Source organism: Macaca thibetana, chromosome 14 (assembly GCF_024542745.1).
Source record: "Macaca thibetana thibetana isolate TM-01 chromosome 14, ASM2454274v1, whole genome shotgun sequence".
Taxonomy (NCBI): Eukaryota; Metazoa; Chordata; class Mammalia; order Primates; family Cercopithecidae; genus Macaca; species Macaca thibetana.
In genome coordinates, this window is record NC_065591.1 from 48,589,764 (window position 1) to 48,615,913 (window position 26,150).

At 45.3% G+C, this 26,150-nt stretch overlaps 1 protein-coding gene across 8 annotated transcripts in view; it reads left to right on the forward strand.

Moving 5' to 3' along the window:
* Nucleotides 1-26,150, forward strand: part of PLEKHA7 (pleckstrin homology domain containing A7) — a 232,926-nt gene that overhangs the window by 141,540 nt on the left and 65,236 nt on the right. For all 8 annotated transcript variants that reach the window (XM_050759314.1, XM_050759318.1, XM_050759316.1 and 5 more), the window contains exons 5-9: nucleotides 11,470-11,581; nucleotides 12,387-12,491; nucleotides 15,009-15,081; nucleotides 16,060-16,160; nucleotides 25,247-25,422. In XM_050759314.1, coding sequence (XP_050615271.1) covers nucleotides 11,470-11,581; nucleotides 12,387-12,491; nucleotides 15,009-15,081; nucleotides 16,060-16,160; nucleotides 25,247-25,422 — 567 coding nt within the window. The remainder of the gene's footprint in view (nucleotides 1-11,469; nucleotides 11,582-12,386; nucleotides 12,492-15,008; nucleotides 15,082-16,059; nucleotides 16,161-25,246; nucleotides 25,423-26,150) is intronic.

The window sequence follows — 26,150 nt, forward strand, 5'->3', positions numbered from 1 at the left end:
CAGTCAGAATAGGCTAGGGTCTGCTGTGGTAATAAGAGATCACAAATGTGATAAATGTTCATGATAGAGGAAACATAGAGTTCAATGGGAATTGATAAAGGGGACTCTAACCTAGCTTAGGGACCACAGATGGCCTCCTCATCTGGAAGGGGATGGGGTTTAAATTGAGATCAGTCTAGTCAAGGTGAACAACCTGGGCAAAAACCTAGAGGGGAAGGAGGGTAGAGCATGGGGGATCTATACCAGTTGAGTTAAAGTGAAAAATGAGGAGCACTGGATGGATTCTGGAGGTACTTCGGAAGTAAAATGAACAGGATTTGGTGATTGATTGACTGTGATAGGAATGAAAGAGAGGAAAGATATTCTTGAAGCCTCTGGCCCTAAACTGGAGGAAGAGGGAAGATTTAGATAAGGGAAGATAAGTGTGTACACGTGCATGTGTGTAGGTGTCGTTCACAGCTGAGGAGAGTGTGACCAGCCTTGGTGGGGTCAAAGTGCAAGAAAGCTGACTTGCAATGGAGGTTTGTGAAGGGGAGTGTGTAGATAAGGTTAAAAAAGGGGCTGCAACCAATTACCTAAATTGCTTCCTCCTAAATGAAATACACTTAGATTTACCTCCTGGGGAAGCTCTGGAGGGTGAGTGCGGCATGATTTCTTCTCACAGAACCAGTTTTTTTAAAATTATGCAAATGAATGAGATTCTTGTTTTGTTCCCTTAGAGGAGCTTAATTTTGTTGTGTAGTGTGTTATGTTTGAGACTAATGTCTTGGGTGGAAAAAGGAAAACTGGCTCCTTTCTTTTTCTTCTCCAAAGAGAATCCACTAAGGCCAAGCACTGGAGAGCTGTAACCACATTGACTCCTCTTGCCAGAGCCTCCACCCCCCAGTTTCTTGTAGCTAATTCTTCTGGAGCAGCGGTTCTCAAAGTGTGGTCTCTGAATCAGCATCACCTGAGAAGGTGTTAGAACTGCAAATTCTTGGCCCCACCCCAGGCCTAATGAATCAGAGACTCTGGAGGCAGGGCCCAGCAATCTGTGGTTTCACAGGCCTTCCAGGTGATTCTGATGCGGTAAAAGTTTAAGAACCACTGATTTAGGCGACTTGCTCTTTTCATCCCTTCTAAATTACTCCCAAGTTCTTCTCTTCACCTCCAGGTGTCTTCCCACTTCACCCACCAAGTGTCCATCCATTCTCTGGGCTGCAGTGGCAATCTTAGGTGGATTTCAGTCACATAATCTTGAGTTTCTTCTTCTGTGGGAATAAAAGAAAAAAAATTTTAAACCCATCTCCATGGTGACTTCTCCTAGGGCATTATTGGTGTGAACAGATACATCTCCCCACTGATGGCAGGTAGGACTTGCCTGAGCTGCTTGGAATAACCCATGTATGCCCCTCCAAACGATGGTTTCTCATTTTACAGGTTAGAGGCATAAGGAAAAGAAATAATGTGAAAGCTGTGAGCTGTGGGCCAGAGGACATGAGCTCTGAGTGTTGCTGTTCCTGTGTCAGTCATATAGAATCAGGCTAGGTAGGCTAGGGTCTGCCGTAGTAACAACGAACAAAATCTCCATGATTTAAAACAGCAAACGCTGATTTCTCATGTTTGCTTCATGTCCATCATAGGTCACCTGATGGACTCTGCTCTGCCCTCTTGTTTTTTTTGAGACAGAGTTTCAAAAAACTCTGTGGTGTCTGGGTGACCACCACACCCAGCTAATTTTTGTATTTTTAGTAGAGATGGGGTTTCACTGTGTTGCCCAGGTTGGTCTTGAACTTCTAGCCTCAAGCAGTCCATCTGCCTCAGCCTCCCAAAGTGCTGGGATTACAGGCATGAGCCACCCGCCTGGCCTAGAGTGCTAATTTTCTCATTTGACCTTTTCTGTTATGCCACCGGTTTTTTATTATACCCCCTGAGGGGCGTAGGCATCAGTCAATGGGTTCTGTATTGTTCCCCCAGGGGACACTCCTTTACCCACCAAGCCAGCAGGTATGTGAAAATGCCTCATGGGAGAGCTAATACAAGCTCAGGCTTTATTAATAAAATTATAATGCATAGAGAAAAGGGGAGAATAGTTCTGTTATATCATGGTTTTTGTGAACCACTTCATTCATCCATTCAGTACAAATTGATGTAGTACCAAGGGCATGCCAATCTCCAAACACCATGTTCTAGATACTGCATTTTAAGAGAGGTGTTGAGCAATTGATATTCCCCTGAGGAGCGGGACCATTATGGCGAGGGTTCTAGAACCCCTATCCTGTGACCTGTTGTGATTAATCTGCAGGAGAGAAGATTGAGGATGTGGTAAAAGTCTTCGAGAAGGGCTAGCAAGTGGAAGTGGGGTACATTTATTATGTGGCTGGCAAAGGCAGGTGTCAGATCAATGAGTGAAAGCTATAGGCAGACAAATTTCAACCCAGTCCATAATTTTCTGAGAAAGACTGTATTAGTCTGTTCTCACGTTGCTAATAAAGACATATCTGAGACTGGGTTTAATTGGCACAGTTCCATGTGGCTGGGGAGGCCTCACAATCATGGCGGAAGGCGAATGAGGAGCAAAATCACATTTTACATGGCTGCAGGCAAGAGAGCATGTGCAGGGGAACTCCCCTTTATAAAGCCAAGAACAGCATGGGAAAAACCCATTGCCATGATTCAATTACTTTCCACTGGGTCCCTCCCATGACATGTGGGAGTTATGGCAGCTACAATTCAAGATGAGATTTGGGTGGGGACACAGCCAAACCATATCAGACACTTTATAGCATCCCTTGTTTCAGGATCTAGAATTTCCTCTTTAACATTAAATGAAGTATTCTACCTCCTAGAATAAGAGTTGGGAGCTTTTAAAATGAATAATATTAATAGTATTGTTAGTATTATTATTACTTTTATAGCTAACACATAGCACCCTTACTATTACTAGGTACTTTTCTAAGTGCTTTACATATTTTTAATTTTCACAGCAATCCTGTGAGGAAGATACCATTATTATCATGAATACTAAGGCACAGAGAGGTTAAGAGTTTTGCCAAGGGTCACACAGAGAGTAAGTGGTGGAGTCAGGATTTGAATCCAAGTAGTCTGGTCCTAGATGCCATGCTTCTAAACACTATGCTATACTGCTTCTCATTTCAGAGGTCTTCCAGGGACAATCCTCTTCCTTGTCCATACTCAGTGTGCTGATTGAGTAGGCTACTGCTGCAGAAAGATTTTAATTGTAATTGTATTTGTAGCAATGAAATTTCATCTGTAATAACTTTGCACTTGTTTGAAAGATGCCAAGCCTCCTTGGTAGTCTTTTCTCCAGAAAATGTTCTCAAACCTTTTATCCTGGGGCCTAATTTCCAGTGATTGGATCATTTTGCTCCTCTCCTAAGCCTCTTTCCTGATTCTCAGTGACTTTCTTGAATTGTGAGCTTGAAGCCAGACCCTTTCTGGCTAAAAGAGCCACAAGCAGGGCCCCTCCTAAAGGGGTAGTCCTTGACACAGAACTTCCAGGACTGTGGTTTTGTTGTTTGGTGCTCATGTACAGGAGTGTTTTCTCCTCAGTGCTGGGCTGCCCTGGGAGCCACTGACAAACACCTCTGCAGCTCTCGGGGAAGAGGAGAGAAGCGTTCCCAAGAAGTGATGCTAGCAGCTGACTGATCTACACCGATCCCCAGGCTCTGCCAAGCATTTGATGTTGAGGTGGGGCCTAAGGCTGGGAGAAGAGAGTATGCACTTAGGAAGTTCAGGGGCCCGCTTGTGTGCTGAGACACCAGCTGCAAGATATGCAAGATCACTTTGGAGGTTCCAAACCTGGAGGGTGCCCTTGCTTGACCTGCCTTTCCCAGCATCCCAGGGGGTTAGCTTGTTGTTTCCATTGGGGTTTGAGCAGCCTTCAGTTTTCTCATTGGATTTTTGGAAAAGTTGGAATTTCCTGGAATGTTGTGAGTAGTGTTTGGAGGATAGCACTTAAAAAAGATAGTGTTTCCAAAGGTAAGAATTATCTTCCAGATCTTTGACCTCTTTGCTGAAGGTGGTTCATTTTGCAGGTTGCAGGGTGAGACTCTTCTATGGCATGTGCTGATTATGGGCTTGGGGGTGGGGTATCACTTGCTGCTAGGAGATGGCTGTCTCCTGTTCCTCTTGCAGCTACAAGTTGGTAAAGCTGGCAATGAGATTTAGAGCACTGGAGAGGGGAGTTGCTCCTAAACTCCCACAGGAGTCTGTCCTGTTGCTCATCTGCTGAGCCCTGGGCTGTGAGGCTGATGCGTTGCTGTTTGCAGCTGATATAGCCAGCACCTTGTCTCTAGATGCTGGCAGTCTTGGGCTAGCTTTGCCTGTTGTATTTGGTTGCCATGGTAGCAGAAAAACGAGGAAAAATGGAAACACCTGGCAAGCAGATCCAGAAACTTGACTGTTCAGTTTTCTTCCCTGGACTAGGAGACAGTGTCTGTGACAGTCACAGGTAGGGGAAGAGATGGTGATGGGGCCTTTAGTTCATTCAAACACCTGGGTGTTGGCTGGGCCTTTGGTATTGCTGTTTTGAAGGGCATTGGCATTGGGGATTCAGTCATTGCCACACAGCAACCATGTCTTTGGCTCTGTCTATGCTGGGCAAAAATGCTGCAGTGGTGGCTTTGCTGTGTGAGGAAGGGAAGCTGCTTCCTGTAAGTAGTAATTTTGTTTTTTCCTGTGACTTCCTTTCTTGTCCTCTTCTTTTACCTCCCCCTAGTCTTGGATGTGCTCAGATCTCCGATGAAAAATATCATTGTCTAATGTGAGAAGTAGCTGCTTGTTAAGCTAGGAGGAGCAGATAGGCTAGAAGAGGGCTCACCAGAGGCACTGGTTAGAAGAGACTGGCCCAGGGTCAAACAACAGAACAAGGACTTGTACCAGGTTCGGGGCAATACTCCGATTTGGGGAACAGGCATGGGGAGGTGGGGATGGCGGCACACAGTGCTTATGGGGTTATTTTCATGCAAGGTGAGGGGCTGCTTTCTAGCTGGTTTCTAGCTCCTGGGGTAGAGTGGGGTGAGGAACTGCAGCCTGTGTTCAAGAAAGGACTTGAGGGGGAAGGAGAAGGAACACAGTAAGCCATAGTTGAGTAATGAAGCCACAGTTGCTGAATGAAAACCCGTGTCAGACAGCCTCCCCCAGGGTGTTGGGAGTTTACAGTGAGCGTTGGCGGTCTGTCTGTGTGTGTCTCTTTCTCTGAGAAGAGGGGGTGTGGAGGGAGGTGTCTGCCTGTTTGGGACAAGAGCTTTCTTTTGTTTTCTAGTTTTCATTGTGCACTGCTTTCCCCCAACTCTTAGCTGATGGGTGTAAGCTACTAAAAAAATGTGCTGGTGTTTGTGAGTGTGCCCTCTTCTCATTTACTTTTCCTCTATATCAGTAGTTTTAGCTGAGCTCTCTGTGTGTAGGTTCCTTGAGGACAGAGCATGACTTTGGGGGCCAGTTTTCCCAGGAATTAATGGGATAAAGGTGTCATTTAATAAGGTGTTCTCAGTAAAAGATTTGTTTCCTTATAACTTTCTAACCTCCCATCATAGTGTTGATGACTTATTTATTTATTTAATGAATGAGACCGAGTCTCGCTCTGTGCCAAGGCTGGAGTGAAGTGGTGTGATCTTGGCTCACTACAACCTCTGCTTCCCAGGTTCAAGCAGTTCTTGTGCCTCAGCCTCCCAAGTAGCTGGGACTACAGGCGTGCACCACCACTCTCAGCTAATTTTTTTATTTTTCATAGAGACGGGGCTTCGTTATGTTGCCCAGGTCTTGAGCTCTTTAGCTCAAGCGATCCGCCTGCCTTGGCCTGAGATTATGGATATGAACCACTGCGCCTAGCTGATTTTTTTTTTTTTTTTAAATTTTAATGGAGACCAGTCTCAAGACCAGACTGGTCTTGAACTCCTGGCCTCAGGTGATCCTCCCGCCTCAGCCTCCCGAAGTGCTAGGTTTATAGGCATGGAGCCACTGCTCCTAGCCCTTGATGATTCTTGACATTACTGTTCTCCTGGGGAAAGAATGGGAACCTAATCCTCCAGCCACAGGATTACTGTGCTTTAAACAATTTTTTTTTTTTTAATTTATAAAATGCTATTGGGATGTTTATAGGAGATGACTGTTGTTTAGAAGTTAATGGTTTGGCACCTTGAGCTTTCTGGAGACATATGCCTTGGAAATAAAGTGTAGCTGGGATTTAAATTCTGGGGTCTTCGCTGGTAACAGTTCCAAATAATGCTTTGTATATAATGTGTGCTTTATGGTTTTCAGTGTCATTTCAATCCACACAACTACTTTGTGAGATGAGATGTGGTTTCCACTTATTTTGCAAAACTGGAAACCAAGGTCCAGAGAACTGATGTGACTTGTGGAGGAGTCAGTAAGCTGCAGGACTGGGCTGAGATCCAGATATTCTGGGCTCTTGCTCTTTCTACCACCACAGTTTTCCTTGACCCTGGGCGTTGGTCTTAGGGCTGAAAGGAGCAAAAGCCTGCTTCTCTCAGACCTTGGGAATTGCCATAGGGTCTTTCTGTGGCAAAGCCCCGGTTTTGGAGTCCAATTGCTATCTCGAATAAGTTATTTGTCTCTATGAGCCTTAGTTTCCTCCTCTATAAATAGAGATACTAAAACTGACTTGGCAGGGTTAAGTGAGATAATGCAGGCCAAGTGCCTGGCATGCATGCAGTAGGTGCTCAACAAGTACAGCCTAATCCCTCTGCTTGCTTGACTCTGTGTACCTGTCCTGAAGAGGTGGGGATCATTGTCTTGGTTACCACTTATTGCAGCATCATAGATATCTTGCTCTGATTCCTTCATTCTGCTTCAGCTCACACTGTTGATTGAGAGGCTCCCATTAACCAAATCCCATTGACAAAACCCACCTAATTTCAGACCCAACAGAAAAAAAAACTTGTGTATCTGTAACCTCTCTTACTACATCTATCAGTGTCATATGCATTTAGTCCCGAATATGCAGGAAGCAGAAGCACTCCTTTTATAGATAGGGACAGAGAAAGTGTCTTCCTGCTCAGGCTCACTGCACGCATCCTTGACGAAGTTCAGAGGAAAATCAAGTCACTTTCCAACTGGGTATCTCCAGACTCATTTTGTCTAGTCCTAAGTTCTTTTGTTCATTTCAGATGGGAGGAGGTTGGGTTCAAACTCTAGCTCACTGTTTTCATCTTCAGCCCACATCCCTCCAGCAAAATAATCAGCATTCATGTAGCCCAAACCAGGGAGAGGGAAGTCTTTGTTCAAATCATCCCATTGTACTTTGGGATTTCCGATAACACGGAAACCTGGCAAACAGGCTTTTAAGATAATAGGTTTTATTTGAGGACAGCAGCAGTCTGCATGTGCAGGTTTTTAGGTCTCCTCTCCCAGGGGTCTCTGTGACTCTGTGCCTGAGGGCACGCTGCTGGCAACTGAATGCCTTTCAAGGTTGCTCAGCTCGGGGGACAGGCTCTTCTCTGGGAAGAGGAGACGGTTTTTAGATGAGACTCTGTTCTTAGGTGAGGCTCGTCAGCAGAGTACACTCATTCTGAGGAGTTGAGGACAAATCATTGTCTGCCCCACCAGGCTCTTAATGGGAAACATGCCTGTGGGATGTAACTGGCTGAAGTAAATGTATCAGAATGCCCGCATCCAAGTGAGGGATGTTCCTTTCAGTGTTGTCTCTTCGGGAGGCTATACACATGCACTGTTGATGTCCCATTGCTCATTACCCATTGCGGTAAACCACCACTAGAAGTTTCCATCAGAGCCAGGTTTTCAGCCAAGTGAGAAAATTGTTTTTGAAACTTTTTTCATATCCCTGCTTTTGGATACCAGATGGTATCCCCAAGCATGACCACCATATTTTTAACTAGTTGTAATTCCAGATAACTTTTAGTTCTTTCCAAAAGTCATAGTCATCCTTAGAAAACCGAGAGATCATGTTCTACATTGAGAGCTTCAAAGAAACATCCTCTGAAGGCTGACCTTGTTACTTGGACAAGTGGGTAGCTGTGTGTGCCTTGTCCTTTCAAAGAGCCAGGTCAGGGATGCCAAGTATGAATTGAGTCTATGCCTTGAGTTGGGAGCTGTCACTGCTCATGGGGGGCCTTGGTAAAGACATCCTCCCTGTTTGTAGACAACACAGTCCCTTCCCTGGGGCATATGTAGTTTGAACTTTAGTCACGTCTCCTAATAAGTTTTCTATGAGTGTGGCTGAGCGGTATAGACCATGAGGAGTCGAGCTGTCTTCATGTGTGTTTTCCTATTCTTTCCCCACTCCTTGCCCATCACTGCCCCTCACTGATGTCCAGTGTTGGGGCCATAACCAGTCATTCTCTAGCCAAAATCTGTTTATACCTGGCTCCCTAGGCGGGAGTTGTACTCTCTTTCCTCACTTACCAAGGCTGCAGGGAAGTCATTTTTCTTTCCATATTACTGGCTGGGAGTAGCTCCCCAGCCAGCTAGCATCCCAGAAGCTAGGGTGGGGAGGAGATGTGGGGTTAGAATATGCGGGTTTGGGGGGTGTCAAGTTAAATTAAAAGATTATACGGTTCTTCATACTGCACTGGTGAGATGGTTTAAAAAATTTTTTTTAGGCTGGCTGTGGTGGCTCACACCTCTAATCCCAGCACTTTGGGAGGCTGAGGCAGGTGGATCACTTGAGGTCAGGAGTTAGAGACCAGCCTGACCAATGTGGTGAAACCCCCTCTCTACTGAAAGTACAAAATTAGCCAGGTGTGGTGGCGTGTGCCTGTAATCCCAGCTACTCAGTAGGCTGAGGCAGGAGAATCACTTGAACCTGGCAGGCGGGGGTTGCAGTGAGCCGAGATTGCACTGTTGCACTCCAGCCTGCGTAACAAGAGCGAAACTCCGTCTTAAAAAAAAAAAAAATTGTTAAAGATTGTAAGGTGTAAAAATGGCAAAAGTAGCTATTTGTCCTGGATTTCCTGACCAGTCACAAATCCAGATGGTCTTTTCTTTGTCCTACTGAGGTGGAATGGCATATCTAGTTGATGGAATATGATGCAGTTATTTCAAATGACATTGAACTGTCTTAAACTAATGGAGAAAGTATTTACATTACAATAAGTTTTAAAAATAAAGATGTAAAGTCACATATATAATTTTGATTATATGTAAACAAAAAACCACCCTTTTTCCACCCCCTTCCCCTGCAGAAAACCCAGGCATATAAAAAGGATGAATGTAACTATACCAAGTGTTACAAATGGTTTTCCTTTCAGTAGCTGGAATATGGGTGATGTTTTTCTCTCCATTTTTTCTTTTTTTTTCAGTTTTTTCCTTATATTTCTCAAATATTCTGTAATAAGCCTATAATGTCTTAAGTGGGAACAAATTACATTTGATAAAATCCCAAACACGGCAGGTGCTGTGGCTCACACCTGTAACCCCAGCACTTTGGGAGGCCAAGGCAGGTGGATCACCTGAGGTTAGGAGTTTGAGACCAGCCTGGCCAACATGGTGAAACCCCATCTCTACTAAAAATACAAAAATTAGCTGGGCTTGGTGGCAAGTGCCTGTAATACTAGCTACTTGGGAGGCTGAGGGAGGAGAATCACTTGAACCCAGGAGGCGGAAGTTACAGTGAACCGAGATCATGCCACTGCGCTCCAGCCTGGGCAACAGAGCAAAACTCCATCTCAAAAAAAAAAAAAAAATTTTTTTTTTCAAAGAAATCTTTTTTATCGTTGGATCTTGTATCCTGAATTTTAGCTTAGAGGTACAGCTGCCATAAATGAAGCAACCTGAGAGCTCTTTTTCCTTGTCTGACCCTCCAGAAGTCTGAAGAGTCAGGCAAGACCAGCTTCTGGGATGTTTTGGACATAGTTCTGTCTGGAGAAAGGGGGTGGACAAGGCAGCCTTTTGGGCCGCCTTCCTGCCCCTGATCAGCAGTTATCTTGTTGCATACAGCCTCTGCCAACAGCAAATGTGGTGACATTCTCCCTCTGAGTGGGGAGCAGCAACAAAAGTCTGGCTGGGTAGGAGGCCGGGGGCGTGGAATCTGGAGTGAGTGAACTGGTAAGGAGCCAGTGCTCTTTCTGCCTGGTAGGACTTGCGTCTCCAGCTGCCAAGCATCCCACAGGGCCCAGCCCTTTGGGAAGCTGGTGTCTGCTACAGTGGTCCTGCTGCTGGCATTGCTTGGGAAGTGCAGTAGTCACGGCTACTTCTGCAGAGAACTTCCCTTGTGGTGTAGGATATTGGGGCTCTGTCTCAGGGCACAGAAAGGATCACTTATCTTTTGAGCAGCAGGGTCTTCGAAGAAAACAGTATATTTCCATGGTGGAAACTAGAATGTTCCCTCATTGCAGTGCTCTAAAAGTGTTCGTGTGAAGGACTTTCTGAATGCGGCTTCGTCAGTTGCGTCCTGCCTGGATCCTCTAGCTCCATCTCCTCAGGGTCCTTGCCCAGGCCTCCAAAGCAGATTTTTTCCACTCTTCAGGCAAAGAGCCTCAGTTTTCTGTGGTCTGCCTGGTCTCCAATGACCTGGATTCTGTTGCCTATCGGAGCAGTGGACAGAACGTGGAGACTTCCACTTTGAGGAAGGCTTGCTGATCCTGGACTTAGCAGGGTCTTGGCATCAGGCATCCAGCTGTCCAGGAATAGGTACTGGATTTGTGTGGAGGGATTTGTCACCACTGCCTTGAAAGACTGGCAAATGCTGGGTATCTGCGGAGGCAGGTGAGGAGGACTCTTCAGTGGCTCTTGAGTGTCACACTAAGATGCTCCCAGAGAGTTGGCCATCCCAGGGCAGCTTCTTGATGGGAAGTTCCATGTGTCTGGGATGCTAATGGGGAAGCCCCAGAGATTCTTACTGGGGGCCCAAGGCTTATTTCATTTCTTCCTGCTCTCCAGGCGTAGCACAATGGGTTAATATCTCTGATAGCTCTATTTTGGGGCAAATGGAGTGTTCCCAGAATAGGACTCTTTGTTGAGTAGTCTATTTTGGGAGACAAGCCTCACTGGCATTTATGTAAGGGATTCTCTGTGTGTATCTGGGGGTGTGGTTGTGTGCGCCAAGTGATTTCTTGTTACTAATTATAAACAGCTTCTTTTGGGAGCCAGGGAAATGGAGGTGTGTGTGAGGGCATGGATTGCTCTTGCGTGCTGAGAAGAGTGGCACATCTGTGCATGCCCATCAGATGGGGCAGTTGTCACAGACACCTGATTAAGAGAGTGAGTGTGGGGACTTCCAGACAACAGCAGGGATGACAGTCTGTCCTCCTTTGTTGGGGTGTCAGGCTGTGGAGATGTGCTTGTTTGTCATCCTCTTGATTCCCTGAAACATACGGGCAGGCTGGACATCGCAGCCCTCTGGCTGCAGTCTGGAGTCAGGCAGCCTCCAAACAATCAGGGTTGGGTTGTTCTAAGGCCCAGCAACAATTCCTACCTGAAGCTGATCTTACTGCACTTCCTACTCTGCAGCTCAGCTCTTACTCACTGGAATCCCCTGTCTTCCCACAGGCCAAATCCACATATGTCGAAGCAAGAGAGAAACCAAAGACCGTCCAGCATGGTCAGTGAAACATCCACGGCTGGGACCGCCTCCACCCTGGAGGCCAAGCCTGGACCCAAGGTGAGCTCCTGGCCCCTTGTTCCTTCCTTCCCCTCTTTTATATTTTGCCAAGCCCCTTTGTAACCAGCAGTCTATTTGATCTTCACTATAGTTTTGTGAGAGAGACCCATAGAAGTGTTCTCCCCGAATGACAGATTAGGAAATTGAGGCCAAGAGGGATATGTCCCTTGGGCAACAAAACAGGTGATTGCTGACAGATCCAGCACTGGTGTCTAGGTCCTTGAGCATGTTCTTCACTTTCCTCGTGTGGTTGGGAGGGCCACGTTTCTGTTTACATGTAGCTGTGTGTTAAGGAGAGCCTGGAGAGATTTGGTGACATGAGGCCCTGAGAAAGGGTGCCCTTGGGAAGGACCCAGAAGTTTTTGTGCTCCAGGTGTAGAAACACTAAGGATCAGAGAAAAGAACCAGCATTGAGGAGAGGAGGAGAGTGCCAAGCGATGAACCCAGATAGGAAGGGTAAATATCTGGAAATTGGCAAAAAGCTGTGACCAAAAATTAGCTTTGCTTCAGAAAACCACGGAACATATTATAGCCAACAACTGCTGCTGAAAGTTGATTGAAAAATTCCTTTTAATTTTTTTTTCTGTGACCCAGCTGGGAGGTTTGCCAGGTCTTGGGCTTGCCTTTTAATTAGAATGTTGTGGCCATGTGCACGCCCATTCCCTGTCTCCTGGCTGTTCATTTGATCAAAGGGTGCTGCCGTTTAGAGTGAAGCAGAGAGAGCCGATGGTCCTCCTAACATACAAGTGCTTTTTTATGTCACCTTAAATTCCCTGCTGCTAAAATTCAGTCTGCTTTTTCGTAGATCATAAAGTCCAGCAATAAAGTCCACAGCTTTGGGAAGAGAGACCAGGCCATTCGGAGGAACCCCAATGTTCCCGTGGTGGTGAGGGGCTGGCTGCACAAGCAGGTGAGGATGCCGAGGAGTGAGAATTGTGGAGGAAATGGCTCTGACTGTGTTCTCTCCTTTCCCAGTCCCCAGGAAGCTAGGGACGGGCACATAAGCTTTCTGTTACTGAGTTTGTCTGAGGCAGCTGGATTCTACCTGCTGCACTGCATTATTTGCTGTTTGTTCTTATGAGTGAACTGTCTGCTCAATGGTTACAGCTTCTCTCCCAAAACCCACTTGACCACTTTGGCCCCTGGTGCTATTGGCTGCCCTGGGGTCCAGGCCACAGTGTGGGTGGTCAGCCTGAATCCAGCCTTCCTGCCAGTCCTCTACTTGCCCTGGCCTTCCTGATGTCAAAGATTCTTTGTTATTATTTGGCTGAAAATTTTCATCTTTTCCTCTCCCCCTTGTCTAGCATACATATCCACCTAGCATCTCAAATTCCAATTCAGCCAAATTCAGCTCATTATCTCCTCACTACCCTGGCCTGCCATTTCCCCAGGACTGCTTTCTCCAGATCTTAGTAATGTTACCACCATTCTCCCAGGCACTCAGGTTGGAAACCTCAGCACTATCACCAGATCCTCCTTCCCCTACATGCATTCAGTCAGGAAGTCTTGTCGGCTCTGTGGGCTGAGGTCATTCTTCATTGGAATCCGTACTGCCAGTTGACCTGCCTGGGTTCCTCTGTTCATGGCTGGGTTGCGAGTGCCCAGAGCTAGAGACCCCGTCTCTTTTGCTCTTCTTCTCTCCTTGCCGGTCATTCATTCATCTATGCTGCAAAGTGCCTGCCATGTCCTAAGCTGCTAAGAGCAAGTATCAAGAGAAAGTAACGTGGTTCCTGCCCTTGAGGAACTCATCAGCTACCAGGAGAAGCAGATAGCATATCTCTCACTTGTCACATTGTCACTCAGCCCCGTCTCGCACCTAGCATAGCATCCAAAAATGTCAGAGCTGCAATGTAAGTTTTGGTGAAGCTTTGTGGGAAGACAGAGGAGGGCATTACATTGCATAGCACACAGGAGAAATCCCAAAAGTCCCCTTAAAATCTTCCTCTGCAACTCTGGCCCTATGGCAGCTGCAACAGCTCCCTGCCTCTTCTGTTGGACACTCCTGGTACCACCCTCTCTTGCTCCCACTTGCCCCTCACAGTCCTGTCCTGCCTCTTTTCTTACATTTGCCCATGTCTTTTTCTCACTTGAGTCATTTAACCGTCTGACTTCTTCCGTTTGCATCCCTGTCCCCGTTAAACAAAGGATGCTCCTTTGACATATGGAGAGAGAGGGAAGTATTTGTAAATAATTCCCAACACCTAGCCCAGGCCCTTTGGCTGTACTGTAACCAAAGGGATCTGTGTGCTGTGGACACACAACAGACAGTGGCTATACTGGGGGTTGTCCAGAAAGGCTTCCTGGAGGAAGTGATATTTGAACCAGGCATGGAAGCATAGATAAGAGGTCTCCAGACAAAGCAAATATCATGTGCCAATACCTTAGAAATCATCTCTTGATTTGCAGAAGATAAAACTGATAAACAGTTGAAATCATCAAGTTAAATTTGCTTTTAGCATTTTAGTAAGTAGAGGAGGAACAATCCTCATGTTGTATTTCAGTTTGGAAATTGTTAGATTTTTTTCAAGCTTGTCAAAAACTTCTGCAGAAGGAAGACAATTTAACAGCCATCTCTATTTTTTTAATTAAAAAATATTTTTTTACAGATGGGGTATCACTATGTTGCCCAGGCTGGTCTTGAATTCCTAGCCTCAGGCGATCTTCCTGCCTCAGCCTCTCAAAACACTGGGATTACAGATGTGAACAGCCATCTCTAAAACTAAAAGATGCTCTGAGGTTTTCCTAGGTTTGAGAGAACACTCACCCTAAAACATTCTGTTTTTCTGCCTTTGCCATGTTTTTAAAAAATATTCACAATAATTTAAAACATTATTGATAAATACAAACATTTACATTTCAGATGAGTAAAGACAGATTTTTCTTATGAGACAATTTGATAGCAAAGAGAATCCAAATCCGTTTATATTGAATGGAAGGAAAACACAACAGCACAATACATCCTATATGGCACAGAACTGAGCATAGTCTAATGAGAACTTTGCCTCACTTAATTCATTAGGTAACTTAGACTCTTTTTAATAGTTCAATGTAAATTCAGTTTTCCAGTCAGCATAAATGGAGGTATTTGATAGCGTAGCCACCTAAATAATAAACAAACAAAAACCTTTTTGTTAAGAACTGATTCCTTTCTTAATTTACTTTCTAGAAGAAAGTGGCTTATAATATTATACATTAATTTGTTTCTAGGAGACAAAAATAAAAACCCTGCTTCCTTAGGATAAACCATTATTTAATCTAAGTTCTAATGTCCTATTCAAAGAATGGTTATTCAATAAAATGGTTTTTATTTATTAAAAGAAAGAGTGAATATGGGCAGATATTTGGTTCTGGAATCAGGTTGTGCATTCTTGGAAAGGGACAACAGTATGCCCAGATATGACCCTGACTAGTTTTCTTTGCTTTGCAGGACAGTTCTGGGATGAGGCTGTGGAAAAGGAGGTGGTTTGTGCTTGCTGATTACTGCTTATTTTACTATAAAGGTGAGCTAACAAGTAGCTTATTACCCTGCCAAAGTGTTTAGTTTTACATATGTGGATGGTTGGTGACTTCGGTTTTACCAGTCCTGACACAGGAAGTTCAGTCTGTTGGGTTAAAGTAAATAGAATCCCGTTTGCCTGCTACTAAGGGTCTCAAGATACAGAGTCATTTCTGTTTCTGTCCCATTTGGGACATAGGTCCACCTTTGAGGTACTCTGGAGAAATGAGAAGTGTGGATCATTGATTGTATTTTGTAACCTGTCATCTGGATTTATTGGACGTTGGATGGGCAACTGGTGAATTGAATTGGCCATCTGAGCTTCTGTGGAGCCCCAGAACATAAAGTTAGGGACTACGTGTTGTTAAGAGGGAGGTCTCAAAATGCGGAGAAAGAGCTTACTTTTAAGATAAGGCTGCTATTGGTGCTTTCAAAGCAGTTCAGGGGGACTGAGAAGTGAATTCCATCATGGGAGAATCTGAGGAGGCTTCTTAGAAAAAAGAGAGGAGATAGGCTTTTAAGAATGGGTAGGGCTGGCCGGGCGCTATGGCTCATGCCTGTAATCCCAGCACTTTGGGAGGCCAAGCAGGTGGATCACCTGAGGTCAGGCCTTCGAGACCAGCCTGGCCAACATGGTGAAACCCTGTCTCCACTAAAAATACAAAAATTAGACGGGCATGGTGGGGGGCGCCTGTAATCCCAGCTACTTGGGAGGCTGAGGCAGGAGAATCACTTGAACCCAGGAGGCAGAGGTTGCAGTGAACTGAAATCGTGCACTTGCACTCTAGCTTGGGCAACAAGAGCGAGACTCCATCTCAAAAAAATAAAAAAGAATGGATGGAGCTTTGCCTGTGTGTGGGTCAGGGGAGGATGGACATTACAAGGGGAGGAAACAACTTGGCTGAAGTTCTGGAAGCAGTGGAACGGATGAGCCCAGGGAAGCTGCCCAGAAGGTTGTTCTGATGCGTTTTTCCATTCAAAGATAGCCGAGAAGAAGCGGTCCTTGGGAGCATCCCCTTGCCCAGCTACGTGATCTCGCCTGTGGCCCCTGAGGATCGCATAAGCCGCAAATACTCCTTTAAGGTACTGCCCCTACACCTCTAATGCAGCCATTCTGTCTAAAGAAACTGTGTTCTCAAAATGCTTTCATAAAAGCAGTTGCTTTTGTCAGGAGGGGGAAGAAGCTAAGAAGCTAGAGAGTGTCAGATTCAGGTTAACAAAGTTGTAAGTTATTTAAACAAGAATAATATCACATGACCAGTACTGTCATTTGCCTCTAAGTTTTGAAGTCACCAAGCCATGTTGAAGTATTCAGACCACTCCTTCCTGTCACTGCCAGTCTTGTGGTTACCTATCGAAGCCCTTCTTGAGCTATCTTATCACCGTACTCAGCCAGCCTACCATCCAGCCATTTCGTGCAACTGGTGACCCCTCATAATGGGTTTGTATCCATTATATTATGAAAACTCACATTGAAGGTTAGAGGCCTGTGTGTTGAAGAGGCTGTCAGCTTTGTCCACTTTGTTTATCTTGTTGAAAAGCAATTAGAATGAAATTTGGTTTATCTTCTGGATCATAGAAGATTTCCAGGCAGATCCCTTTACCAGTAAAACCCCTTTCCTACTTGTTCTGTGTCTGTACCATTTGGGCTGAGTGAGGCCATGATAATTAATGGCAGTTTCGCCCTGTAGCACCTGTCAGGTGTGGAGGCTCTTGGAAGGTGTGTTTAGGCTCAAACATAGGGAGTCCTGAGGTCTTCTCTGTTGGTGGCCTCCATGGATTTCCTTCACTGCAGGTGTTAAGATCTTGGGTCCCCCAGGGAAGGTAAGGGTGGGGTGGATTGAAGATCCACTTTACTGGCAATTGGTGTCCTAGGCAGAATGGACATCCTAGAGAGCACTGAAGCAAGCAGCCCTTGGTGCCAGTTGCCACAGGGCACAGCCCTCTCTTGGCTGCTTAAGATATGAGGCAGTGTCATACACTTCAAGCTGGAGTAGGGGCTCCTGCTCCCACTATACTTGTTGCTTGGCCATTTCCATGTTGGGGGCACAAGATGAATACTAGACAGTGGGTAGTAAAACAGATTGAACAGAAGTCATGCTTTCCAGCTGTAGATGAAGGATCATGGGAAAGTTCAAGGTAAGATGCCTGTCATTCTCTGGAAGGGTTAAAGGAAAGTGTTGGTCTGCAGCTGGTCCTTCATCTGTGAGGGGCTTGCAAAGTCAGAGTCTCCATCAACACCTTGATCTGGAGCCATGGTGGTGCTGGTGGTTGGAAAGTCAGTCTCATCTTCCTTCTACCTTTCCTTCCTAAGGAGGCACAGAACTGAGCTGATGCTGTGGCTTTACTCATCAACAGGTTTGAGTTGTTCTTCTCTTTCCCTCGAGTGACGCTACTGAGTGTCACTCCAGAATTGCTAGGATTGGTGATCCTGGGATACTGCTCTGTGTCACGTTCATGCGTGGAATACTGTTGCCTTATATCTTTAAAACATGAATTGGGAAGTATTTTTAAACATGTGACCTCATTTAATGCTCATGGTGAGGGAAGGATATGAGAGCTTAAGAAACTTGCCCAAAGTCACAAAGCTGGAAGATGACAGAGGCAGACTTGGCCTTGAATTCTATTCTCTTTCAGTTTTCTTATAGGGCTCCCACTTTGTATTATTTTCTCTTCTTCCTAGCTTTTCTTCCATGTCTTATCTTGGTCACTTGCTGCACAGACATCACAGGAGGTAGAAGATGGTTTGAATTGACATTTATTGTATCATTTTAGAAACTTATTCCTGGCTCTGAAAACATTTTGTTCAGTGGCTTTCAGATTCATCCTTTACAGCCTGAAAAATCTTCCTTAGAAAACCCTCCTTTCTAGAGTTGAGCACTGCCCAGTTGGGCAAACAATTGGGATAGTGATGTTGCATATGATGTTTTGGGAACAACATTTGGCATATCCTTAAAGTAACATATCATAACTATATATATATTTTTTATCTTAACACTTCATTGGAGGTGTGAAAGTAGATTCTAGGCAAACATCTTTAATCTGTCTTAGATTTCTTTTCTTTTCTCAACATTTTTCTTAGAAAGACTTTACTGAGAGTGTTCCCTAAATCTTTTGTCTGGGAGACAGAAGGCATCATGTGTTTGGGAGAGGTCTTTGAGGTCCTCAGGATCTGAGCGCAGAGAAAAGCTACTACAGACAGATCTGGTGGTGTTTAGATGGTTCTCCAGAAAGGGCAATGATTTCGTGAGTCTGAAAGAGTTATCTTTTCATTTGGGTTGCAGCATCCTTCTTTTAGGGGCCAGAGGGTAGGCCCTGGGGGCATGCTGCTCAGGGTCCATATTCTTGGGCAAACCAAGGAATACACAGTGTTTTGTGCCTGGTCTTGATACCTGCCTTTGATGTTGGTCCTTCTCTGTATATAGAGCTGAAGTTCTCAGACTGGTGCTAGGGTACCTTGTCGGAGATAATTCAGAGTATCCACTGTACCTGGCCTACTTTTTAACCTTTAGCTGAAAGGTAACATTTTTTTCAATTAAGAAAGCAGGTCACAATGTGTATCAGCAGTACCTGTGACTTGGTCACCAATAGAAACTATAGATATCTGCATAACACATTACAGCTGTTGCAGGTATCTTGAAATATCATTTATGCTCATCACCATTTTAAAATCACAATAATTATTACATCTGCCACCAGATCCATTATGCAGTACGTTAGTAAACAAACACCTGCATCACTAGACCACACATTTAAAAAATATTTTAAGAACTATATTTCAATATAATAGATTTCCCTTATTTTGCATGCTTAACAGTCTGGAAAAGGTTCATAGAATTTATCAAACTGTTGAAAGTGTCCATGCCATAAAAAATGTTCAGGTCCCTGCTCTAGATTCTGAAGACATGCCAAGAGGCATAGTTTTTCACTTATGTAGTTCTATTTTATAAACTTCTGTTGCACGCTCTGATTGTCTATTGGGTAGTATAATAAATGCTAGATACAGCAATGAATAGGACAAAATCCTTGCTTTTTTAGGGGTTATATTCTCAAGTTTGCATCAGCATGTGTATTATTATAGAATGAGAAGACACCAAGAAAGAGCTGCCTTTTTTCTCTCTCCTTTCAATTTTGTTCTTTGTATATCTATCAAATTCATCTCCTCCTCTCCACTTTTGCTGCCACTATTCTGTCTTGGCCACTACCGTCCCTCCCCTGGGGAGCACACTATGGAGCAGGACCTAGTGTATAGTAAGTGCTTTGTAAGCATTAGCTGTCACTAATTCAGCCTTGGAACTCCTCTGCAGCCTACAGTTCATCCTTTATGCTGTTCCTAAGTTGCACCCTTGTTCCAGTTGTATTCCCACTGTAAGCCCTTCAGTGGTTCCCCATTGCTTTCAGGATAAAGCCAATCTTTTTTTTTTTGAGACAGTTTCGCTCTTGTCACCCAGGCTGGAGTACAATGGCACAATCTTGGCTCACTGCAACCTCCGCCTCCCAGGTTCAGGCAATTCTCCTGCCTTAGCCTTCCGAGTAGCTGGGATTACAGGCACCTGCCACTGTGCCCAGCTAATTTTTTTTTTTTTTTTTTTTTTTTTTTGTATTTTTAGTAGAGATGGGGTTTCACCATGTTGGCCAGACTGGTCTCGAACTCCTGACCTCAGGTGATCCACCGGCCTTGGCCTCCCAAAGTGCTGAGATTACAAGCGTGAGCCACTGTGCCCAGCTGATTAAGCCAATTTTGTGATTCATGAGGCCCCAGCTTATATCTCCAGCCACATTTTTAGCCACTCCTACCTTATGTCTTTCCTCTAGCCATATACAATTGCCTAAGGCCCCAGGACCTTTCTTGCCTATAGGCTTTTACTTAAACTTCAGCCACAGCCTGGAATGCCCTTTCCCACCTCTTACTTGTCCTTCAGTTCTCTGCTCAAGGTCACCTTGTCTGGGAAGCCTTCTCTGAGCCCTCTGGACAGGTTAAATATCCTTCTTCTCTACTTCCACAGCTTTGTGTCACTGCACTGTAAATGGTTGACTCACCCACCCAGACCTTTCACCGGGAAAACTGGTTCATCAGCTAGTTCTGCTAGTCCCATTCTGTAGACAGAGACCACAGGGAGTGTTCATGTGTAATTGGAATTGTGGCCAATGACAGTGCTTGTACTTCCCAAGATATGGTGGGGTCAGGCTTACTTGTGTTTTGTATTTAGTTCCCTATAAATTTGTGATGGGGAGGGAGGAAGAAGAGTCTTAAAGTTTCCAGAATGCTGTTTCAGCCAACCTCCCTAAGTTGCTCAAGTGACTGCTCCTTCAGTAACATCAGCTGACATCTTTTGAGCCTTACAAATGCCAGGCTGTGCTCTAAGCAGTGTATGTCTCATTTCATCTTCACGTGGCCTTATAAGGTAAATGCTACTTTTACCCATAGTCCCATTTTAAATATGAGGAAACAAAAGCATGAGGAAGTTGAATAATTTACCCAGGGTTACCCAGTGGGCAAGAGGCAGAGTCCACCTTGGACCTCAGGCTGATTCCAAGAGCCCAAGTTCTTACCCTGTTCACTGTACTGCTTGTAGTCAGCCTAAAGGTTGGACATGAGAATCTCGTTTTCTCTTCTCTCCTCTTCTCCCCTCCCCTCCCCTCCCCTCCCCTCCCCTCGACGGAGTCTCTCTCCGTCACCCAGGCTGGAGTGTAGTTGCGTGATCTCCACTCACTGCAACCTCTGCCTCCCAGGTTCAAGAGATTCTCCTGCCTCAGCCTCTTGAGTAGCTGGGGCTACAGGTGCCCACTACCACGCCAGGCTAATTTGTGTATTTTTGGTAGAGACTGGGTTTTACCATGTTGGCCAGGCTGGTCCTGAGCTCAGGTGATCCACCTGCCTCGGCCTCCAAAAGTGCTAGGATTACAGGCATGAGCCACTGCACCCGGCCCCTTTTCTTAATCTCAATAAATGGTCACCACTGCCTCTGCAAATTGTAAACTCGAGACTCTTATCCTTTATACCTGGTGTTCCCTCTCCTCCCATATCCAGTCCATTACCAAGGCCTGCAGATATTACCTGCAAGTTCTCTCCAGACCCTGTCTGCTCCTCCCTTTTTCTGCCTCCACCACCATCTCTCACCTGTGCTCCTGTAGTAGCCTCCTGACCCATCCCCCCTCACCTGTTTCTGCTGATTCGCACCTCTTCTCTGTACTGCAGCCAGAGTGGTCTTTCCAAACAAAATCTGATCACATCATTGCCAGTTTAAACCCTTTAATAAGGCTGGGTGCAGTGGCTCAGCACTTTGGGAAGTCAAGGTGGGTGGATCACTTGAGCCCAGGAGTTTGAGACCAGCCAGGGCAACATGGCAAAACCCCATCTCTACAAAAAATACAAAAATTAGTCGGGCATGGTGGTGTGCTCCTGTAGTCCAGGATACTCAGGAGCCTGGGGTGGGAGGATTGCTTGAACCAGGGAGGAGAAGGTTGCAGTGAGCCAAGATAGTGCCACTACACTCCAGCCTGGACAACAGAGCAAGACCTTGTCTCAAAACAAAGCAAAACAAGACAAAACACCCTTTAATAGTTTCTCATTGCTCTTTCATGAAGACAAAACCCTACATGATCTGCAAGGCCCTGGTGGTCTGGCCCTGCCAACTTCGGCAGCATCCCTTTATGCGGTTTTCCCCTCCATTCCTCTGCGCCAGTCATGCTGGCCTCGTCGTTGAAGATGAACACACTGTGCGCACGTGTCCTTCATGGGGTGCTACCTAGCTCCTCCCTGCTATTACTTAAATGGCTACCTGCTATGTAGAAGGCAGCTGCAATGTCAGTTCCTCAGGGATCAAGCTGGGCTCCCCTGTTATCTTCCTCACAGCATCCTGACCTTGATGACACTTACTACAGCTGTAGTTACTTGTCCATAGTATTTCTCTTCTATATGGCTATAAACTATCATGACCTTGTTTAATGCTGTCCCTCCAACTTTGGTAGGGTGCCTTTCACATAGTAAATACTCAATAAATGATTCATTATTGTTGAACAAGTTCCAGAATGAGCCAGCCAGTTGATGGGCCCTGGGTGCTCCTGTATTTTCCACTGAGGTTTCTCTATTCTAAAGGCTGATGTTGGGGGCTTGAACCATGAGGATTCTGGCTCCTTCACCACTGCTGTGTCTAGAACTGAGGTCCAAGAGCCAGGAGAGCAACCATATCCTATGGGTGTCATGTCTTTGAAGTAAATTCTTCACTCACATCGTGATTTCCTTTAGGCATAGCTTGTTTTCTATTCAGTTATGCAAAGTTGCTTCATAGGATTATGTTAACTGGAAAGCAAAGAGCAGAGAAAACAGTACCATCTCTGAGTTGACACTAGGGCAGGAGTGAGAAGATTCACATCATCTGGGTCCTAGGCTCAGGACACTTTGGACTGGGGTCACTTGGCCAGATTAAAAGGAAACTCTCTGTACTTCTTGTCTTCACAGTTAATCCATCGAATATGCCCTCACACAGGCAGAATGCAGTTGGAATCTGCTCTTCAGAGTCAACAGCAGCTGGGCACAGCACCTGCTCATTTATTAGTGACCAGGGTTATATTTGCAATCATGTGTAACTCCTTCATAATGGTGGATGTAACTCTCAAGGCTCATTTGCAAATAGACATGCAAACCCATGTCTGCATGTTTGAGGCATGTCCCATGTTGATTTCCTGGACAAGGCTGGCTCCGTGAATTTTTGTACAGCAGGGATCTACTGTCTTTATTGTACCTTAGAGGGCTCCCCATGCTTGTGTGTAGTGGGATAGGCACCTGTCCCAGAATCCTCTATAGCTGGGCACAAAAGTCTGGGAGAGTGTGTCAGAGATCTTGTGGGATCGTTATCCAAGGGATATTTTCCAAGAATTTCTGCTGATTTTCAGTAAGACATGCACAGGTTCCTTCTTATTCTGTTCTTCTTTTTTTTTTTTTTTCCTTTGAGACAGAGTCTTACTCTGTCACCCAGGCTGGAGTGCAATGGCTCAATCTCAACTCACTGCAACCTCCACCTCCTGGGTCCAAGCAATTTTCATGCCTCAGCCTCCCGAGTAGGTGAGATTACAAGCATGCGCCACTGTGCCCAGGAATTTTTTTTTTCATTTTTAATAGAGACGAGGTTTCAACATGTTGCCCAGGCTGGTCTTGAACTCCTGACTTCAGGTAATCTACCTGCCTTGGCTTCCCAAAGTGCTGGGATTACAGGTGTGAGCCACTGCACCCTGCCTTATTCTGTTCTTATTGGCATATTTCCACCTTGCTTAAAATAGAAGGAATCCTTCCTGTGATAGTGAATACCTTATACATGCAAAGGAGGGATATCAGGTTTGCTTCAGCCACTATAGGGATCCTTGGCTGCAGGCCAAGTTTGCCTAGACTCCCTTGGCACTGAGCTGGATGGACTCAGATATGTAAATGTCAGAAGCAGGCCCATATTTACTATGCATTTTAGATCTGGATTTTAAGAGGGCAGGGAGGAGAAGTAAATGCTGAAGGTTCATTTGAGAGGTTTTCATCTATGACCATTAGTGATTCCAGAAGCATGTCATTGTCCAGTTTTTCATTCGTTCTCATTTTGTTTTCTCTGCCTGGTCCTTGCATGGGGTCTGCCTTTCATGCTGGATTCAGAGTATCGAACCAGTTATCTGTGTAATCACCCTCACTTCTGGATAGTACCTGGGAGCAATATACAGAGAAGCCTAGACTTGGAGTCAGACCTGGGTTCTAACGCTTCGTTCTTTCAACAAATGTTTATTGAGCATCTACTATGTGTCAGGCACTGTTCCAGGGGATATAGTAGTGAACAAAATAGCAAAGTTTCTACTCTCATGTAGCTTATATTTATAGAGGAAGGAGACAGATGATAAGCAGGTACTACGTGTGTAAAATAAATAGCATCAGGTAATGGTAAGTGCTGTGAAGAATCTGTTACCAGGTGTGGAAATCTGGGAAAGTTACTTAACATCTCAGAGGTTCATTTGCTACATCTGTAAAACAGAGATTCTGTCTCCACCTCTCAAGGCTGTTAAGAGTTACAATGATATTAAATTGTGGAAGTACCTAGGACACACACAGTAGGTACTCAGGAAATCTTCCTCTTTTCACATCATCTTCTTATGTAGATTTGGTGAGATTGTTCCTTGCAAACTTAAAAGATGGCTCTCTGGTATATCAGAGCACAAGGGGAAAAACTGGTATTGTCTCTGATTTGCAAATCTTCCCAGTCATTTTTCAGTGGTCGTTCTGAGTACCTATTTTCGAGATTTTTGTTTGTTTGTTTGTTTGCAAGGATACATGTGAAAGCACCTTGAGGCAGAAGGACAGAGTAGGTTTGCAAGAATATTTAGTTAACTGTTGGTCATCTCTGTCCACCTCTGTAATGCCTCTCTTTTGAGAGCTTGTTTGGAGGTTCTAGCAGGGGACTGCAGCTACTTGTATACCCTTGACCGAAGACCAGTCCTCCTCTATCATGGATGGTCTTCCTCTTCGACTGAGTGTGCAGCTTCAGGAGGGATGCATATGGAGCAGTGAGGGAGGAAGGGGATACCCGCTTAGCCAGCTGGATTAGCCAAATCAATCCTGGTGATCAATGGGGTGACAGATGTCACAGCCAGATTGCCCTCACATCCTGTAGTGCCTCTTTTCGAGAGACAGAACAGCAGCTTCTTTCAGGAGCACACATCACACTTGATGCCTAAGCAGTGAAGCACAGTGAACATCCACATCAAGCCACCTGCTGTTGCAGCCAGTTTTGAGTCAATTCTTGTCTGATTATAGCCAAAGCAGGAATCTCAGGCCTCAGCAAAAACAAAACAGGGATTCCCAAGAGTCTGCCTCTATGAAATGAGGGTTTTCTGAAAAGCCTGTTTCTCACATAAGCCTTGACTTTGTGCACACTCCCAACCCCCAAAGCAGGAGTAAGATAAGTAGGAAACAGTTACAGCTACAGGGCTTTTACTGTGGGGAGCAGACAGCTATCACGGCCTGGCTGCACTAAGAAAGAGAAATCTAGCCTATGATGTTTTCTAGGAGTGGAAACAAGTTGGGTGGTGCTTGGACTTTTAGTCTGGAAGGGCCATAGTGCCTCCTTGATTCTGCTCCTATAAAGGAAATGTGTGATAACCTCCCTCTGACCTGCATTTCTGTCTTCATGCTACAGGCTGTGCACACAGGGATGCGAGCGCTCATCTATAACAGCTCCACAGCGGGCTCTCAGGCCGAGCAGTCGGGCATGAGGACCTACTACTTCAGTGCCGACACCCAGGAGGACATGAATGCTTGGGTCAGGGCCATGAACCAGGCTGCACAGGTGCTGTCTCGATCATCACTGAAGAGGTTAGTCCTGATGGAGGGTCCCTGCCACAGCACCTCCTACACTAGGATTGGGACCCAGATAGGTCCTCTTGGGTGCCTGAGATTCCATTTGCTCACTTGTATTAAGCATTACCCTCTCTTTATAAACTTTCTTCATTAAACAAAAACACTAAGGCCTGGAAGGGTGAAATGACTGCCTGGGATCCACAGCCATGGAAACTGGCATGTGTGTGCTTCTCGGTTTTTCTTCTCTTATGTATGAAGGGACAACCTTGGGGCACCAGGTGGGGAGAGGACAGTCAAGAAAGGTCTTGCAAACTGAAAATCTGCTACAGACTAACTGCCATGTTGCTGGGACCTGAGCTGGGAGTGATCTTCCAGTTGCGCTCTCTCTGAAATAGTTCAACCAAGCATATAATCAGAGATCTTGAAATTCCTGAGTCTATTGGCTGTAGGTGATTCCCTGAGAGAAAACAAGAGGAATATGAGTGAAGTCAAGGGCTCAGAGAGAGAGATCAGAGTGGCCCTGAAAAAGTCTGGGTATACCTTTATCTGGCCTTCATCTCACATTGGGCCCATTCCTTCCTATCCTGACACTTTGCTCTTTGACAGTGTTCTTTCAGTGAGGCCTCAGAACTGAAGCGTATTCTCTTGCAACCTAAGGGTGGAACTTTTTAGTGACTGAGAATGGATTGCACTGGTATGTTTAGCTTGTGAATCTTTCCACCTCACATATATGTGGTTTTCGG